This window comes from Galeopterus variegatus, unplaced genomic scaffold, assembly GCF_000696425.1.
Source record: "Galeopterus variegatus unplaced genomic scaffold, G_variegatus-3.0.2 Scaffold9919, whole genome shotgun sequence".
Lineage (NCBI taxonomy): Eukaryota > Metazoa > Chordata > Mammalia > Dermoptera > Cynocephalidae > Galeopterus > Galeopterus variegatus.
The window spans coordinates 42,250-61,507 of record NW_007736030.1 but is presented as its reverse complement, the minus strand read 5'-3'; the positions used below and the strand labels follow the sequence as shown (position 1 = coordinate 61,507).

Genomic DNA, 19,258 nt, shown 5'->3' with positions numbered 1-19,258 from the left:
CAAAAATACTTGATTTCTCAAATAGCTTTTCAGAGACCTAACACTGACTAGATCTAACGCCTGCTTCACTGATCCAGATTTCTGTTTTCTCCCGTATGACTCAAAAAAAAAAAAAAGTTATTTTATTTTTTAAAATTTTTTTATTTTTTTAAAAGATGACCAGTAAGGGGATCTTTACCCTTGACTTGGTGTTGTCAGCACCAGTTATTTTATTTTTTAAAATTTTTTTATTTTTTTAAAAGATGACCGGTAAGGGGATCTTTACCCTTGACTTGGTGTTGTCAGCACCACGCTCACCCAGTGAGCTGACCGGCCATCCCTATATGGGACCCGAACCCAGGGCCTTGGTGTTATCAGCACCACACTCTCCCGAGTGAGCCACGAGCCGGCCCAAGTTTTTAAAAAAACAACAAAAGTCAGATGTGACAGGAAACTGCTTGAGTTAATGTGGATCAGGAAGAAAAACAGCAAAAATAAAAATCACAGATTTTAACCATTTAGGATTCTCCCCTTCTAGAAATTTCATAGAACTCCTGAATTGTCAATAATTACTTTATTGAGCATCTGCAAGGTGTACAGCATTGTACATAGCTTGAAAATGTCCAGTGGACTTTTGTCACACCCTCTATAAAGAAATAGGACCTCTATAAAGGCTTCCCTAGTTTCCACACTTTTGTGGCTTTTCCTCCTGTGCTCCAGGGAGTGTGTTGCTAGTGTCTTTACTGTAGCACTTACCACGATGTTACAAGTATCAATTGTACCACATGTTCTCTCCACCAGATTCTGAACTCCTCAAATATGGGGTCCATGCACTGTTCATCTGTGCAGCCTTGATGTCCAAATACACGTTTGATAGATGAAGGAATGATTGAATCAATACAGAGTGCTTCACTTTGGTTCCTTCTTCCAACTCCCGACTCTGCATGTAGGTGAAGAGCTGATGCTGGGTGAGAAGCCAACATTCAAAAGGCACAACAGAAAACAGGAGTGTCCAAAGGTGTGGCTGATCCATAGACTAGAAAATCACCTCTGTAATAATAAAAAGCTGGCTGACCTTCCCCAGGGTCTGAGAAAATAACACAGCCACAGCAAAATCTTTAAGCCACAGATGGGGTTCACCAACCCAAATTCCCACCTCAAAGTCCAAAGCAGCTCACAAGGAACAAGCGAGCAGTCCAGCCTCCTGCAGGGGGTTCAAGCCCAACGCAGCCAGCTCCAGAGAATCAGAGCTACAGCCAGCACTAGCGGCCCACAGTGGAGAGTCTCAGCAACCTAACCTTAAGGATATTTTTTGCCTTATTATCCCTACTTTCCAAAAAAGGCAAGAATAAATAGACACTAAATAACTGGATGTGGGAAAGAAGACATTTCTAAATGGTTTTCAAGAAGCACTTTGGCTGCCCTGTTCTTTGCATGGTGCTACGGGGCTCAAGCTGCCATGGGTGGCCTCTTGGAGCTCTTTGGCATGCACACATGTACTGTGAGGGAATTTAGCTCTCATGGGACATAGTAAGCATGATGTTGTACATGGATGGCTAATCATTTTCATCACACATGCCAAATCGACTTGATTAGTCCAGGCCTGGAATCTGTCTGATGGAGAAAATCCTGCCATAGTCCAGGGAGGCAGCTGACGTACAGCACACACTCCCCTTATCCGACATCCTAGGTATGATGGGACCCATGCAAAGGACCTTGGGTCCTGAGCTGCTCTCAGCTAAACCATGAAACTGAGGGCAAGCCTGTTGCCTCCCTGTGCCTTGGGTTCCCTATCAAATAAGGGTCTGGCCAGACCATCTCTCTGGTCACTTCTAAGATTCCCTCTCTTTTCCATTTACCTTCACACTGCTAGATAAAGGAAAGCCCAACTACAGATGTTCATGCCCAGCAGCAAAAGTGTTGGTAAAATACTGCTTAAGATCCTTAGATAAATCCAGTGTGTATCTCTCTATCACGAACTAGCCTGGTGCTCATACTCCCCAGTGCTGCATCACAAACTGATCAGGATGGCAGCTTTCCATCTGCTGCTCTACTCTGGGTGTAATTCAACTATTTTTCTGCAAAATATAACTCTTGATACACTCACATTTCTTATTCACCAGCCTCATGTAAATGGTTGACACATGCTCTCTCCTTGCTGCTTTTCCGGACCCCAAGTTTTTGCATCTAACTTTCTGATGAATGGTGGGTTGCATGCCCAAGATCAGTATTTCACACTTGGCCCCCTCTCATTTCAAGGCAACTCTTTAGAACACTCAGAACAATCCAGATGATTCCATCCCAGCTCTGAAAGGCAGAACAAAGTTTGGTTCCTCTTGTTACCATTTTTAGTGTTAGATTTAAGATGACAAGTGCTTGATCAAAAAATAGGAAACGAGATCTCAAATTTAACTTGCGTTAGTACAGGAGTTATGTTTTCTAGCCTCAAATAAACTATAAAAAATAATTTTCTAAGAGATAATTATACTTAAATAAATATATATATATATATACACACAAGGGTACTTCAAAAAGCTCACAGAAAGATGCAGATGATCTTTTAATTCTACTTCTCCATGAACTTTTTGAAGTGCCCTCATGCGCGCACGTGCGTATGTGCATTTGAGATGACTTTTATTTTGTGACTCTTTTCTGTATCGTTTTACCAAAACAGTCATTTAAAGGCTTAAGTCAGAGTGTTTTACTGTACTGGGTTCTTACTTGATGCATTGGAAAGATACAGCATGTTGCAGACTATAAATTTTCGTATTAGCTTAACATGTAGGTCTCTGAGCTCAATCTGGTCGGCCATAGATTTAATATATGTCAAGTTAACGCAAGCTCGGCTAAGGATGTCCTGGATCTACAGCACCTACTAAGAGCAGGGCTGTCACCCTTGCATTCCTTTCTTTACACCTGAGAGGAATCTATTACACCATTTAAGGGGGAAGAAAATCTTTGCCCTTACATTCAAACTCTGTTATGCCATGTTTGGCATTAAATGCTTATCATTACCTAAAAGAAAAATGCAGCCAAATTCAACTTTGGAGGAAAATAAAAACCTTATAGGTCCTTGGAAACCAGAGAAAGCTAAGACAGACAGCAGATTCTGTATCCCTAATGATGTTATTTCAACAAAGCATCACCTGCACTTCACCAAGGTCAGTTGAGTTGGGGAGAAAGAGAAGCAAATGCTAAGAAATTGGCCAAGGATATTAAACCTGTTTTATGTTAAGTCCCAAAGAGTGGTGGGAGAAACGAGATTCCTTTCTTCACTTCTCAGATACCCTTTGTTTTAAAGTTGTCCTCTAATTCTTTCCTCCTCTGTAATTTTTAATGATCCCCAGTGGACACCACAGCTTTCAGGTGGTCATCTGCATCAGCGCGAATAACGAAATTATTAGTGGCTTGGAAGTTTGCACAGATAACTGGAAGTACACAGCTGATTACTACATCTAATTCCATCCTGAGCATTTCTCTTGGGTCAAGTCTTAACTGTGCCATCTTCCTGTGCAAAAACAGGCAGACACCCCCACCAAAGGTGAAATATTATGATCATTGACAGTGAACAGAAACCCATGGTAGAGACAAACTATCCCAGCTTTCTCTATTTAAAAAAATCAAATTCACTGTGAATGGACACTATTGGTTTTTTGAGTTCTACAACTCCCCAGAATTGTCAAAAGTAACTTTGGAGCCAATCCGCTTGAGGACACTAAAAAAAACCTGAAATAGGCCACCCATGGTGCCAAAAGCAGTGTCAAAGAACAAAGAGATGGTGCCACCAAGCCCCACTGTGATGTCCCTGCACACAATTGGAATTGCGGACATGGTGTACACAGGGAAAGAGGCCACATCCACAAGGACTCGGACAGGGATGCTTAGAACACGGCAAACAGCCTTCAGCAGACAACAGAGGATTCGGAGAATGGCCCTGATGACTCTGACCATGACCTTAAGAACCTTCCAGGGGATGCTCACCAACTCTTCCCCAATGGCCAAGAAGTATGAGATAGTGGCTGAGCCCAGGCGGTAAAGGCAACTTTCTATACCATTAATCACCTGCTTGGTAACATACCACAGGAAATAGACAATGTTCTTCAGGATTGCTACCACAAGGTAATAAATTAATTGGAAAATCTTGATGAATGGGGCAGCGATGAAACCCATGAGTTTTCCCAAAAAGCTACTACTCCCCTTGGCTGCCTCTGGAGGCAACAGAGCAGACCTCTTGCTCCTGGTGCTGGGGAGGGGACTAGAGCTCTCTTGAGATTGCACCATTCGCTCCTCATCCTGGACTTGGTTAACCACTTCCAGGATTTTTTTCATTTTCTCTGTGTCCTGCTCAGTTTCACCACAGTTGTTCTGGAACAGCTGAGGGTTAAATGGAAGCAGTTTCTCAAGATCTTTCACCATCACATCTTCTATGATATCACTGTCCCGGGTGTGCTTGATGAAGCCCATGGCCCAGCCTCCTCCAGGGACAGCACAACAGGCCGCCAGCCAAACAAACTCAGGGACGGTCACTTTGTCTTTCACCTTGCGGTCTGAGGGCACTGCACCTGTGATGATATATAGGTCTTCTCCATTGCCACACTGTGGGATCAAGGCCCGGTCCATTAGGCTGTTGAGATTCATGTACCACCGTTCCTGGAAGGACTGGGTCATCGGAACTGAGTTTGTGAGAGTGAATGTGGCCACCTGGAAATCACTGCTAAGGGGGAATGGGTACAACTGTCCTCTTTGGTAATCAGAATCAAGGTAATCTGTATTCAAGGCTTGCTTGTTTCCCAGGTTGTTCACAGAAGTGATGGCCTCAGCCTCATTAATCACCTCCACAAGGCTGCTGTTAGGATCATCAATCTGAAAGAAGAAAACAAGTTGAGATGCATCCCTGTTCACAGCAGACGGAAGCACTGAATCATTCTGCCAAGACTTGGAGAAGTGCCTATTACTGTATCATTTCTAATGCTCAGATTTGGAAGGACTTGGCTCTCTGGTGCACACACACTTCATTCTAATATCCCACAATCTTGGTGTTTGAAAGCATCTTTCAAATCGGCTTCTGCTGTCTTTCTCCCCGTGTTTTCCCCACCCATGCTCTGTGGTAACACCCTGTCACTCACACACACACATACACACCCTTGTAACATTCTTTTCTAATCTACTGCGGTTTTATGAATTTCATAGCTCTTTTTTGGAATATTTTCCCATGAGATTCTAAGTAGTTGTAAAAATGAAAACAAAGGAAGAGTAGATCTCAACAGGCCCATAAAAATCGGAACTGCAACTCAGATAATCCTCCATCAATATTGGCTGCAATTTAATGCATCCTTAATGAACATTTACATATTTTGGGATATATGAAAAACAATCAACTCTAATCAAAATATTTCAATCAAATGAGGGAAAATATATAGTCTGGTGTCAGTTATTAGATACTTACCATGCAAACTAAAATTCAAGTCGATTGCTGTTTGAACTTAATATCTCCCCCCCCCCACCCCCACAACATTTGCTATTACCAATAAATTCATTTTCTGTCTTGGCCAATCTAGATAGGTGCTATATACTAACTATAATCAACATATACATCCTTTCTTGGTTCTGCTTGCTTGCTTTTTTTCTTTTTTTAGTTCGACAGCATAATGTATATTTTTACTTTATTAATCTGGAAGGACAAAAGGAAAGAGCTCAGGATTAACCTAGGACTATGTTTTTACCTACAAAACTAGATGGTAAATTCCTTGACTCTACAGATGATGTATAGTCCCCACAGGACCTAGCCCAAGATCTGACACACACTAGATATCAAGGCACTCTTGTTAATCGTTATGCCCTGAGATGATCCACATGCAGTATTTATAACAGCAAGAAGTTGAACCAACCCACATTTTCAAAACTGGGGAAAGGTTAAGTAAATAATGTTATATCCATCAAAGAAATATCTTAAAACCATTACAAAGCACTTGTAATTATAAAGAATTCATAGTGATGGGGAAATATATGCTACAAGGCTGAAAGGAAAAGGCAATTTTTACAAAATTGAATGATCACAATTTTTTTAAATGCCTAAAAACATGCAAGAAAAAACTTTGGAAGGAAGCACATGAAATGTCAATAGTGGTTGTTTGATTCCTGGAAATGCAAGTGATATTTTTTCCCTCTATTTTCTTGTTTTTCTCCTTGTACCTCCCCTACCTACATAAACCCATAAATTTATAATTATGTTACTTTCAAAAGAAAACAAAAAGAGAAACTAATTAAAATAAGTAAATTCTTACTAATTGATTCTCTAGAATTGGTGCTACTCACTAAACCCCTCACACAAACCCCCGGAGGAGTCAAGGCCACAGGGGCTGTTTACTGCACCTCTTGTCTGAGGACAAGGTGACTGTGCATTTCTCCAGCTCTGCACTGGCAGATGTAGGCACTCTCATGCATGTACGTGTAGGGGCAGTGAGGGCAACAGATGAGCAATTTGGTGTGAAAGCAGGAATAGCTGCTGCTGAAGCCTAACAGAGTAATCTATAGGCTGACCCCACTCACTCAGTCACTCCATCTTTTTCCCCAGTCCTGGAATTAGCAATGATCCTAGCTGCTCTCCATTCCCACCATAACCCCTGTAGGACAGAGATAAGAAGCTCATTCATTTTGTAAAGCTTCTGTCTCTGCTCTCCTATCACTGAAAGATATACCCAAGGAAATATCGGCCTCATTTCTGAATCATGAGATCAAGATGTGACAGATTTGGCCAAGATCCAAGGAGTCTTGGGTGTAAGGTCAAGGATTTCAAGATGCACATTTCTGCGTGGTTACTACAGCATTTGTCTGCACTTAACCTGGTGCGGTGTCTTCATTCCTTCCGGGAGAAATCTGGAAGTTTTTGAATTGGCAGCCCTGTGGCAGAGCATAGGGGAGTATGCTGGTGTGTCTTCAGCCCAAAGGCCACCAAGGGGTGGAACAGTGCCTACAGGGAGGCAGAAGTGGAATATGACCAGAGAAGTGGAACTCTTAGATGAGGAAGGGGAGGGAGGCAGAAGAGAGAGAGGCAAGAGGAGAAAAGGGGAAGATAAAAGAGGGAAGAAAAGGAGGTAAGTGAATGAGAGTACAAATGTGAGTGTGTGTGTGTATGTGTGACAACAGTGTCCTGCTCTCAGGCAGAAGCCAGGACTGTGGGTTGGTTCACTCTCAAACTGCAGAGCATGGCCTCCTGGCTACCACAGTCAGAGGAGGCAGAGCTGGGTGCTTCTGTATCCTCTCAGGCCATTTGGGTTCATGGGGCTCTAGATTTCGACCACAGACATGCACCAGAAAACAAAGTGAAGCCTTTTCTGCCCATAAATCAGAGTGAAGCCTTTTCTGTACACACTTACCAGAGAAATGGGCCAGGAGGGAACCAAGGTACCTGGGAAGGCCAGGGCCCATTCCACACTGGGCCCTGTGCACTCCCCTGCCCGGGGTCTTCCTAGGCAAAGCAGTAAGCACACTACGTGCTCTGGATATGCAGGCAGCAAAGAGCACATCTTCCCTCCCCTTCCCCCTGCTTTCTTCAGAACCCCATATCCATGGTCACTATATTCTTATGAACTCCGAATTTGGCCCTATGATTTGATAACAAGAAAGAACATAGTATTTGAAATCAAGACAGAACAACTGGATATTATACCTATATAGTGATGGGGGAGCGGGTGGTGGAGACCAATCTTTTGTGAACTACCAATTAAATGTTTTCAACATCACATTATATGGAAGGTATTTTTACCTTATTTTACAGATGGGGAAATTAAGGCCCAGAAAGACAAAGTAACTTTTCCAGTCATCCAATAATTAGTAACAGGATCAGGACTCTATTGTCTGAGTCTTTTTCTCCCTAAAGCATATGATCTTTATTACTAAGCTATACTTTCTCCTATCTTAATAGACACTGCTGTGCCAGTTTTCTCTATTAGTGAGTGGGAAAAAAATACTGTGCTATCTGTAATCTTCTTTTCTGTGTCATGTAATAAATGAAGCTCCTTAAGGTTGCAGGGAGGGAAGGTGATATCTGAGCCCTCTGATGTGGCAGTCCCCAGACTGAAGAGAGGATGAAAAGGAAAGGTTAAAGGATGCATATGTGAGTACTGGCTAGTCCTCATGCCTCCTTTTTGCCTTCGCCCAGGGCACAGGGTGGCTGAGCCACTAACTTATAGTCAAGAACGTAGCAGCACAGGCAGTGAGCGAATGGCCAGAATAGTTTCCGGGGTCCTGCCACCCTTAAAAACTGGTTAGTTGGCCGGTCCACAGGAGGCGCTATTCCTACCAGCACCTCAACTGGCTACTGCTTTTGCCTTCTGTACACTGACGAGGGGGGCAGAGAATAGCCAGCACCCAAGCACAGCAAACTTTCTTGGAGAAAAACTGTAAAATCAGCCCACTCCACACAAGTCCCTCCACTCCTACACCACGGGGTGGAGTTACACAGTTTAAAAAGGGACCCAATACAACCAAGGTAATCTAGATGAATTGTATTAACTTAAGTGAATCTGGACTGTTTTCCTTAAGACCTTCTATTGTCAATGAACAAAGACTCAACCACGTTGCCTCTTGTAATGATGGGTGCATTGGAAGGATAACAGGAGTGGTAACTCAGGAAAAGCTGAACCAAAGATCCAGAAATTCTGGTATAGCTTGGCATTGCTAGAACTAGAAATGGATTCCAGGCAGCCCCAGGGAATTCTGGCAGAAAGAGTCTGTGGTCGAGACTAATTAGACACTAATGACTGCTATTAATGAGACACAGCCACATTTGACCTGTTGGAATGTCTCTCTCTCTCCCACCTGGATTCCTCACCTACCTATTTCTGCATAGCTCTTCTCTACTTCATGGCTGCTTCTTACTCATGGTAACTTACTTCTTCCATCATAACTTGAGCTTGCTCATGGGCCATTATGGTCTCTCTAGCCATTTGTCATACCATTAACCTTCAATTTTAGTTTCTTCTTTTACCTAGTTTCCTACTTCAAATGCTCAAGAGACAGAATGTGATTTACCCAGTTCATCTTTTCACATCAGGCCATTTCAAGAAAAGCCTATGGAATAGCTATGCTTGAGTCAAATGCCCACCTCTGTTGAACCAGCTTGTGGACTGGGCACTGAAGAGAGAACTCTGGTGATCCACATAGGGACTGTGGAAATGTCAGGCATTCTAGGTTTGTCTTGTCTGGTCACGGCCTTAGTACAATACACTAATGTAGACAAACTAGTGTGGATGCTAGTAGGAAAAATTAAAACATGAAATAAAAAGTAGAGAAATTTCCCAAGGTTTACTTAATCCAGTATTAAATCTCTGACAAAAATGACAAAAGATGTTTTATAAAAAAACATATTGACCTTCCATAAATCCTTTATTCTTTCTTTGGAGAACCCAACTAGATATACATCGAAGCCTCTTTTTCTATCCTCTCCACGTCTTATCTTTCCATATTTTATATGTCATTATCTCTCTATACTGCATCCTAGGTGAGTTTCTCAGATCCAGCTTCCAATTCACTATATCTTTCTTTAACTCTGTCTAGTCTTTTTAAGCTGTTTGTTAAGGATTTTCTTGGTCTGTTTTTCTACTTCCATGACATTTATTTCTCTTTTCAATTCTATTTCAAATTCTCCTGGTTTTTTTCTCTTGTGGAAATATTTTTTATCTTATAGTTTAGACATGCTTATTTTAAAGTACCTTTAAGAGTTCTCTATTTTATGTATTTTTTCCATTTATTTTGTTGCTTCTACTGGTTGACTTCAGGGTGGTGGGTATACTTAAGTGCTTTGCAATTTTCACTGGTGAGGTTATCTTCATAAGAGGTCCATGGCATTTTGTTGGGGGGGGGGAAGAAAGAAAGAAAACAACCAATACCCAATGGGATTGCTTTTGTCACTGCCTCTGCAAGAGCCCTGCAGAGTGAAATGATTCTGGACTAGCTTCAGTTATTTTCTCAGTTCAGGGTTTCTACATGGAAAAAACAGCACAAATTTGGACCCACACAAAGGAAGGTGCTGGCTCTAGGCTTACTTCTGGAGGGTAGTTATTTCAACTTATGACACAGTGTGGGTAGCTGCTTGCTAGAACAACCTGCAGATAGTTTCCTACCCAGTTCTCTAGTGCTGCAGCTCTTTTCTAGTCCCAGCTTTACTCAGTGAGCCTAGTTACAGTTCCATATTATGAACATATTATGTGGCTTTCACTCCTGTCACCAGGCATGTTGGAGCCCTGATCCCTAGGGTGCTGTGGCTATTGATATCTTATATATTTCTGATACCCAGCTTTGGCAATTGATTTCTTATATATTTCTCATACCTGGAAATTTCCCTTTCTTACTTTTTTGTTCAAATATGAATTTAATTTTTAAAAAATTATATGTTTTATACAATATTTCTATGTGTTTACAGTGGGAGGTGAGGAATTCCATATCTGATCAGGTACTTAACCAGATGTTTTCTCCATTCTTTCAGGATTAAAAGATTTCTCCTAAAGTATACACTATTTCCTCTTATAACTCATTATTCAATTATCATCTCCAAACTTATCTACTTTTCTTAATTCTTCCTCTCTTCTTTTTTTTTTTTTTATTTAGACCACCTCCTGAATAAATTGTTTGGTATAAGTACAGCAGTATTTCTCACCACCTTTACTCATGGTGCCAAGACCTTTATAGGCTAAATCTCCTCACTAAGAATAGGCTACAGAGACTCCCAGCTCTTTCCTAAATCACACTGGCCCATAATAGATAATGAACTCTTTCATCTTTTCATGCAAGTATTTCTGTCTTCCTGAAATTTATTCCTATTGATTTTGTATTTTGCAACTTGGAGTCACTCAAAAAATTGAGCATTACATTATGAAGTCACTTTACCATATCATTGATAAAAATATATTAAATCCCAGGACTTTTTAATACCCTGCTAACTGATCTCCACTGAGAGAAAAGCTCATTATGCTAACTTGCTTCCTATTTTAAGACCAGTTTTTTAACCAATGACAAAGCTTTCTTCTGATCCCAAGATGACTAACGTTTTAATAGCCTTTGTTGAAGAATGATCTGAAAAATCTAAATAAAATCAGCATACCAGCTCTCTATCATTATCATACTCACTCGACTCTACAAACGACCAAGTACGTCTCGGTAGGCTCTCATTTTCTGAAGGGATGACAAAGTGTGGGTGTGTACATGTGTGTTTGCATGTGTGTGTGTCAGTAAAATACCTATCTCATGTATGGAAAATTGCATTGAAAATAGTAATAGTATTTGATTAAAACAGTCTTAGTATATTCTTTGATACCTGTCACGTAAAGGGCAGAGGTGTTTTCCCATGCTCTCTACAGACACAACTTAATGATCTGGTTATTGCAATTACAGTAAATTACTGACGACACTGCTCCCTAAAGACAAAAATATACCTATAATATAAGAGGTAATTTCAGATTACAATATCTGGATTATATATTTTGCACACACCACCAATCTTACTCTTTGGTTTCCCAGTGGAATCTCAGGACGTAGGGGAACGTACAAAATTCTGTCTAATCCACCTCTTAGCTGACCTAGTCCCCTTGGGCTGCCAATGTAATTTGGTACAGTCCTATATTTAATGGAATTTTTTTTTTTCCTATCTCAATATGTTAAGTAAGTTTTAGAAGAATGAGGTCTCCCCACTCCATCAGTCTCCTGCACCATAAATAATCTTGCAACAAATTCCTTTTCAAATTTAGTACCAAGAAAAAAATTGTTCCTCTCAACAAGCTAGTCTGTTTCCTTATACCAGTCAATAAAAGCTATTTAACCCCATGGGGTTGCTTTTTTGCTTCAGACTTAAATGAAGGGAGACTTTAAGGTTTTTGTGATAATATGCACGTAAGAAAGAAAAAAGAATAATGGAAAACTGAAAAGGAATACAGGAGGAAAACTGTTCACCCATTCAACAATATTTATTAAGCTTACCTTGTGTGTCTAGCACTACAGAAGGAAATACTGGAGCTGATAATAACAAGGAGCAACATTTATTGAGTACTATGTGCTAGACACTATTCTAAAGAGATTTACATGTATTAAATCAGTAAATGGTTGAGCTAACTGTTCCCACATTTAAACTCACAGCAACTACGGACTATTATCATCACCTTTTGGCAGGAGAGAAAAACGAGGTACACCAAGGTTAAGCAACTTGCCAAAGTCACAAAGTTAGCATGTGGTAGGACCAGAGTGTGAACTCAGGAGGTCCAGCTCCATAGCTGGTGTTATTAATCACTGTTTTACATGCCTCAAAATAGACCTTCACATCAAGAAAGTCATCATCTATTTATGGAAACAAGACACAGACACATACAAATTTAAATAGAAAATTGAGTGGAAAAGAACAGTGTAATGCAGTTTATATCAACTGCTAAGTAAATGGCAGAAAGAAAAAGAGCAATAGAATTTCAGAGAGAGAGGAGGGACAGTGAATGCAGTTAGGAAAAACTTCTTGGGGGAAACAAAACCTGAAGTGGGACTTGAAGGATGTGCAAGGCTTTGAGAGATTTAGCAAAACAGAAAAGTCAATAAAGGCTTAGCAAGATTTCTACACAAAGGCTTAGGGGCAGAAACAAGCAGCCCGTGGAAACAGTACTCTGAGTAAGAAAAAGTGAAAGGTTTAATTGGAGATGATAGCAGGAGAGCAAATTAAAATCTGGAAAATATTGTTGCATTCAATTCACTCTTCACATAACCCTAGGAGATACACATTATTACCATCCATTTTACACATGGGAAAATGGAAACCCAGATAAGCTGTAATACAAAATCATCCAACAAGTATGTGGAAGAGCCAGACTTAAGCCCAGCTTCTCTGATTCCAGAGCTCCTAACCACATGCTGGTAGCAGCCCACGCTTCTGGATGAGGAAGGGAAGGCTGAGAGCCACGGTGCGATCACTGCAAGAAGGCAAGAGCGGGAGGAGGAGTGAACTGAGAGACACAGCTGGAGAGGTGAGGAGAATCAGTCGTCCAGTGTCACGTCAAAAGTCAAGGGAGGAGAAAGCTTCGGCCAGAGGACAGTCAACAGCGTGTGCCACCTGCTGCGGAAGAGGGAATAGGATGGAGATAAGGCCCAGGCCTTTGATGATTAGAACCAGTAATGACCTTGGGCTTAGGAAAGTAGACAGCTGGGGCAAGTGACTGGATAGGGACAAGAGGAGGCTGCAGCAACAGGCCTCTTGTTTGAGAAGTCTTTAGGTAAAGGCAGATGAACAGGACCTTAGCCTGAGGGACAGGGGGTTGCAGGGATAAGCAAAGATGTCTCCCTGCCCAAAACAAAGGGAGCATTGGAGGCTGGGGCTACTTAAGTCTCTGCACAAGTTAGGGCTGGTTACTTGAGCCAAGAGCATCTCAGGGACATGGTAAGAAGGCAACTGGTTGGAGGAGCAGGGAGCCACTGAGCAGAGCCCCTGTCCCTGAGGACTTCTGGACTGCAAAACCCATGCAAACCACAGGGACCAGAGTCACCTGGTGCAGATTTGCCTCAGGGAGTTTGTCAGGGAGGAGGGGGGAGGGGCTGCCTGTGGAGAGTGATCCGCAGAGCACACGCGGAGCACACACACGAAGCTTTGGAGCTCGTTAGCACCAACACTGCTCACCACCTCCTCCTCTCCTCTTTTGTGCTCCTTCCGCTCATTCTTCTCAACTCCTTCAGGGCTAGAATCACACCATCTTCACAAGCACTTTCTCTGAAACAACTCAGAAACACGGCAGGTACAGGGCATCCCTTTGACTCCTTTCCCAGCAATCACACCTGTACACTGTTTTGATGCCACAAAGGATCCCTCGGGGCCAGAAGACTGAGAGGGCAGGGGTCCCAGCTGCAACCTCCGAGACCAGTCAGGGCACTGCACCATGGGGCAATGGAGTGGGAGGATCCCTGAGAGTAGGCAGAGGGTGACAGAATGTTCCAGAATGCCCAGAATACCCTGCAGAGAGCTAGGATGACTTGTGGGAAGGAAGGTACCTGCTGATTAGTCTGCTGGTGACAGCAATGGCGGCAGTGGGACCAGGGCAGTGGGAGAGCAAGGGGGATGACGCTAGGAGCACATGGGGAAGAGCCAGCCCAGGCTAAGGGGAACCTCTTCTGAGAACTGGGGAGGATGAGAGGAGGGCACATGGGGGGTGCTGCTGCTGCGACTTCTCAGGGACACAGTGTTCAGCCTCTCTGTCATGGAGGCTGGGGGCCAGTGTGTAGGAAAAACAGGGAGGTCTGTAAGCCTCCTGAGGTCACAGTACCAAGGAATTTGCAAAAAAGGAGAGAAAGGCTTCTGACAAGAAAAGAAAGCTGCATGGAAGTCAGCCAGGATGGATGTGGCAGGCCGCTCTGCCAGGGCCAGGGTTTGAGTATTTACTGTACTTACTGTGCCCTGATAATGATCTGTCGCCCAGGGACAGGAGCAGGAAAGAACTGGCCTAGGTGCTATGGTGGGTATGAAATGTGGAAGCCTTGTCACTGCAAACAGATCAAAGTACCTGACTTCAGAGTCCAGGTGGGCAGGGGCCAAGAGCTGCAGGTGACAGCTAATGGCGCTGCTGATGTGAAGACTGAGTGGGTGAGGGGCAGATAAAGATCAAGACAGGTTCAGGGGACATGGGGAGAGGGAAAGGCTGGGGTGGAGGAGCAGCACGTCAGCAGCTTGCAGGTGGAGGGCCAGGTGAGGCCCTGCTGATGACAGTGGCTGGCATTAGTAGAGACAGTACCCAGGAGCAGGGTATCAAGTAGGTGGTGGGGTTCAGCAGACTAGCCACCAGAGACAAAGCAGGGAGGGGTCTGCCACTGTCCTGTCTTCCTGTCCTGTTTATTCACCTGTCTTCCCAGTGAGTTGAAGAGTCAGGGCCAGAGCCCAATTATCTCTGCACTCCACACCTAGCATGATGGCCCTGTGCACTGGGAAGTGACTGGTATCTGTTGACAGAATGATATCATTTGACCTCCACAGCAATCTTCTGAAGCACAAAGGATTTCCTCCAATTTGCAGATGAGGCTCCAGAGAGAACTGACTGTCCTCTAGTTCTGCTCCACAATCTGCTGCATAGAAAAGGTGGTCCTGATGAGGGATTGTCCAAGTGGTTATTACACTCTGCAATGGTGCACCATGGCAAGGGTGGAGTTTCCTTCCCCTGGAGAATTTTTTTTTTTTCCTTTTGTCTTTTTTCGTGACCGGTAACGGGATTGCAACCCTGGTGTCGCGCCCGTACCGCGACTGGCAACGGGATCGCAACCGGCAACAGGATCGCAACCCTCGGTGTCACGCCCGCACCACGCTCAGCCAGTGAGCGGACTGGTCTCTATATGGGATCCAAACCCTCGGCGGGAGCGCCGCTGCGCTCCCAAGCACCGCACTCAACCGAGTGCGCCACCGGGCCGGCCCCCCTGGAGAATTTTAAACTGAGACTGGATAAGCACATGGAGGGGAAGATTCAAACAAGCCCCTGTGGTCAGGAGACAACCCAGTGAGGACCTATCTAACTCTGTGGGGACAAAGCTATTTCCTTTGGGGTTTATTTTTCAACAAGAGTTAAATAATAGGACGAGCTGAACAGTGGGTGTTCCAATTTTGTTTCTGCTATGTAAACGTGTGCATGCACATGCACACACACACACACACACAGGGATATAAAAGAGATGCTATGACCCACTGCCCATCACCACGTGGGTCAGAGAGCCCCTCCTTATAAGGAATCGTGAGTGCAGCTGCCAATCGGAACATCAGATAATCTTATCAGATCTGGACAGAACATAAAGGTCCTGTGCACAGTCATGCACAGTTGAAAGAACTAGATCTGAGGGCTGGGTAAGTCCTAGTAGAACCTACCAACCATGGAAAATACCCAGTGAGGGAAAGAGCTGCCTTTCAGCATTGAAGAGTGTGGCTGGTGGGGACATAACAGCAGATTAAGGACATGGGAGAAGGAATAAACCATGAGGCCTTTCAGCTCTCAGGAAAGAAAGAAAGTTCCAACCCACTCATTTAAGAAAAAAAAAAAAATCCTCCCTGCTTGGCATCTAAAATATTATTTATCCTCTTGGGAATAGAAACAGCTTTAGAAAAATTAGAAGGATGCTAATTTTTTCTTTCTTTCTTTCTTTCAGGAAAGAGAAACTTTTTATTTCCTGAACTGCTTTTTAGCACTAAGGAGGGCTTCCTGGCCCTGTCCGCCTTCCTCCCGGTGAATCACCCTTCCTCTGGACACCCAGCGCCACTCACATACCTTCCTGCCTGTGGGAAGGGGCAGCATTGCAACTGGGGTCCAAGCTGGGCACACCCCTGGGTGTCATGAATGGTGGGCATGCAAAGACGAGGCTGAGAGTTCTCTCCTCCTGAGTCAGAGGACAGTGGAACAGGAGAAAGCATGAAAGAATGTTCTGCTTCCATTTCAGACTTTGCTTTTTCTTGAAAACTTGAAAAAATAAAAATAAAAGGGGGAATAAAAAAACACACCAATTCTAAACTGGCAATAAATGCAGGCAAGAAAGCCCTGAGGGGAGGCCAGCAGGTGGCTTCCAGGGCAAACAAACTCGCTGGGGACTCTCTGGCTGCTCCTTCTCACACAGAGCTCTGAGTTTCAAACTCCTTTTGGGAGCCTAAGAAAATGCACTGACTCCTTTAAGACCTTTCCAGACTGCAGTACCTTCTCAGGTTACATCATCCCTGGTCTTCTTTGGTTTCCTTCCTCATTACTCACAGAAGCCTGTTTTCCACTCTGAACTCCACTTTCTTTTCCAGAGCAATTATTCTTAGCATTGACTATGTGGTACAGAATTCAAAAAAGTCAGTTAAATTGAGAAATCTCCCTCTCTAATTTTTTCCACCTTCTGAGTTCGGACAAGATTAGAGGTTCTTAGGACTGGCTGCACATCAAAATCGCCTGGAAACTTTAAAAAAAATTTCTTCAGGCCTCACCCAGTTTATTAAATCAGAAAATAAATAATAATAAATATTAAAAAGAGACCCCCACCCCACATCAGGATGTTTTGAAAATTCCCCATGTGATTCTAATATGATTCTAAATTGGGAATCGCTGGGCTAGATCTTCAGCAGATTCTAACTTTGTCTCTGATGGAATTAAGTCCCTGTCTTGACAGCTACTACAGGAAATTAGTGATGGCTCCTTAAATCAATAGTTCTCAAACTCCAGTTTGTATCAGACACACATTGGTCCTTGTTAAAAATGCAGATTCCCACGCTTCACAACAGAAGCACTTTTGGTAGGTCTGGGGTGGGGCTCAGATATGCATTTTAACCACCACCCCAGGTGATCCATGAACTCCACACTGAAAAACAAATGTTTAAATCATCTTTGGAAGTGCCCTGACCGAGCTTAATTTATTCACGTGATATTAATACTTTGAGAGGCATTGTCCACAAATTGTAAGAGCTGTGATAGTAATGCCAAGGTAGAGAATAACACGTTATGGGCCCTTTGGACCCTCCGCCTATTGGATCAGCTAGTATTCTGATCATATGTGTAAACACGGATTTCCTGCCTTATTCATATGTGCAACGAGAAGCTATTTTTGCTATTTATAATCTTTTGAACATATCACTACTCTCCAATGCCCTCGGTGGCATCCCATCACTTCCTGATTAAATGACAAACTGGCTTATTCATGAGCTTCTCCCCAGAATTCCTCCTCCTCCTTCTCTTCAACCTTCTCTTATACCCAAGCAGAACAGGTCAGTCCCCATCCCCTCTGTGTCAGTTACATGGATGGAATGGAAATGCCCCTCCTGCCCTCTGTAAGCTGCCCCTGTCACTCCTGGCGGGGATGTCTTCACCATTCCCCTCTGCCACATAAATCCTATTTGGGTGCCAAGGCCCAGCTCCAACCTCACAGCTCCTGTGCCGGGTGGTTTCCTTTTGCCTTCCAGATCTGTTCTCCACTCTTGTCTGCCCTGCTCTATGTCCCACGAGGCTGACTTCTAGGGACCACATCACCTGTGCTCTCCAGCCCTCCGGATTCTGACTGGAGCCATCAGTGGGAAGAGGGGGAAGGGATTACTCACTCCCTTGCTCCCTTTCTGCCTGGTCTCCATGGTTCTGGCTCTGGCTGAGCTTCTCTACACAGCACTTACCAGGCTCCTACCCCTGACCCCACAGGCCTGGGATGGTCACACCTTCCTGCTATTACTAGTCCCTAGGGCTTTACCATATTTTGTTGGCTCCCTTAGTTCTCTGTGAATAGTTTCTTCATTAAATTCTGTTGGTTAAACTATTCTGAGAGTTCCATCTGCTTCCAGCAAGGACCCTGGTTGAGTTAGCCTCAGTGAAATCTTTCCTGAGGTCTCAGCTCACCCAGTCCTGGGAAAGAACACTCATAACCGAGTATTTCCGACACTATCTCTGAAAGAACAGCATTTCTTACACATGACCCCCTCCTACCCATCTCCGTGCCAGTCACAACCAAGGGCTACCCAACCTTGCCACCAACCAACCAGGTGGCTCTCTTGGGTTTTCAATTTAAAAAACTCAGAGACTGAGAACAGTTGATAGAGGGAGTGAAGACACCTAGATAGAGTTTAGGGTTGACAGCCAGGCTGACCCATGAGAGAGCAGAACCATTTAAAAGAGAAAAGACAGAAGGAGGGTGGAAAAAAGACCCTGAAGACTCTGTGGGACCATCTGGCTTCTAGAAATTTCCCAGCACCAGTTGTTTTGAGGCCTGTATCTCAGTTCCTGTGCCTGTGAATCTACCAGTGATACCTTACAACAGTCCTGCCCTTCACCCGAATAGCCTTAAGTTTATGATTAATCCATCAATGAGTCTGAAATATCAGGAGTTCTTATGAGAACCAGTAAGCCTCTGAGGGAATAGGAAAAGGGACCTTGCAGACAATGGAAACTTTTAGACTCTGGGATTAAAATTGGGGAACAAATGAAGAGACATGTTATCTTGGTCCCAGTAGTCTGGGAGCAGATCAGAGGGGAATCCCAGGGGATATAGAGAAGAAATTTCTACCAAATTTTTCAAGAGTATCACTGGGCAACAATAACATAGAGAATAGTGCAGATCAGCTGACGCCAGAGAAAAAGCTGAGCGCAGTCACTGGTAAGGGTGACACAGCAGGAGTGTGAGAAATGAAGGGCATGTCGACAGTAACACTGGGCCAGACCTAGTTATGAGAACCAGTAAGCCTCTGAGGGAATAGGAAAAGGGACCTTGCAGACAATGGAAACTTCTAGACTCTGGGATTAAAATTGGTGAACGAATGAAGAGACATGTTATC

The 19,258-nt window shown here is 43.6% G+C and overlaps 1 protein-coding gene across 1 annotated transcript in view; it reads right to left on the bottom strand.

Moving 5' to 3' along the window:
- Window positions 1–3,197: 3,197 nt before the first annotated feature.
- Window positions 3,198–19,258, bottom strand: part of ENDOD1 (endonuclease domain containing 1) — a 30,093-nt gene continuing 14,032 nt past the window's right edge. The window contains exon 2 of the mRNA XM_008593969.1: window positions 3,198–4,842. Within this exon, the coding sequence (XP_008592191.1) occupies window positions 3,640–4,842 (1,203 nt within the window). The 3' untranslated portion in view covers window positions 3,198–3,639. The remainder of the gene's footprint in view (window positions 4,843–19,258) is intronic.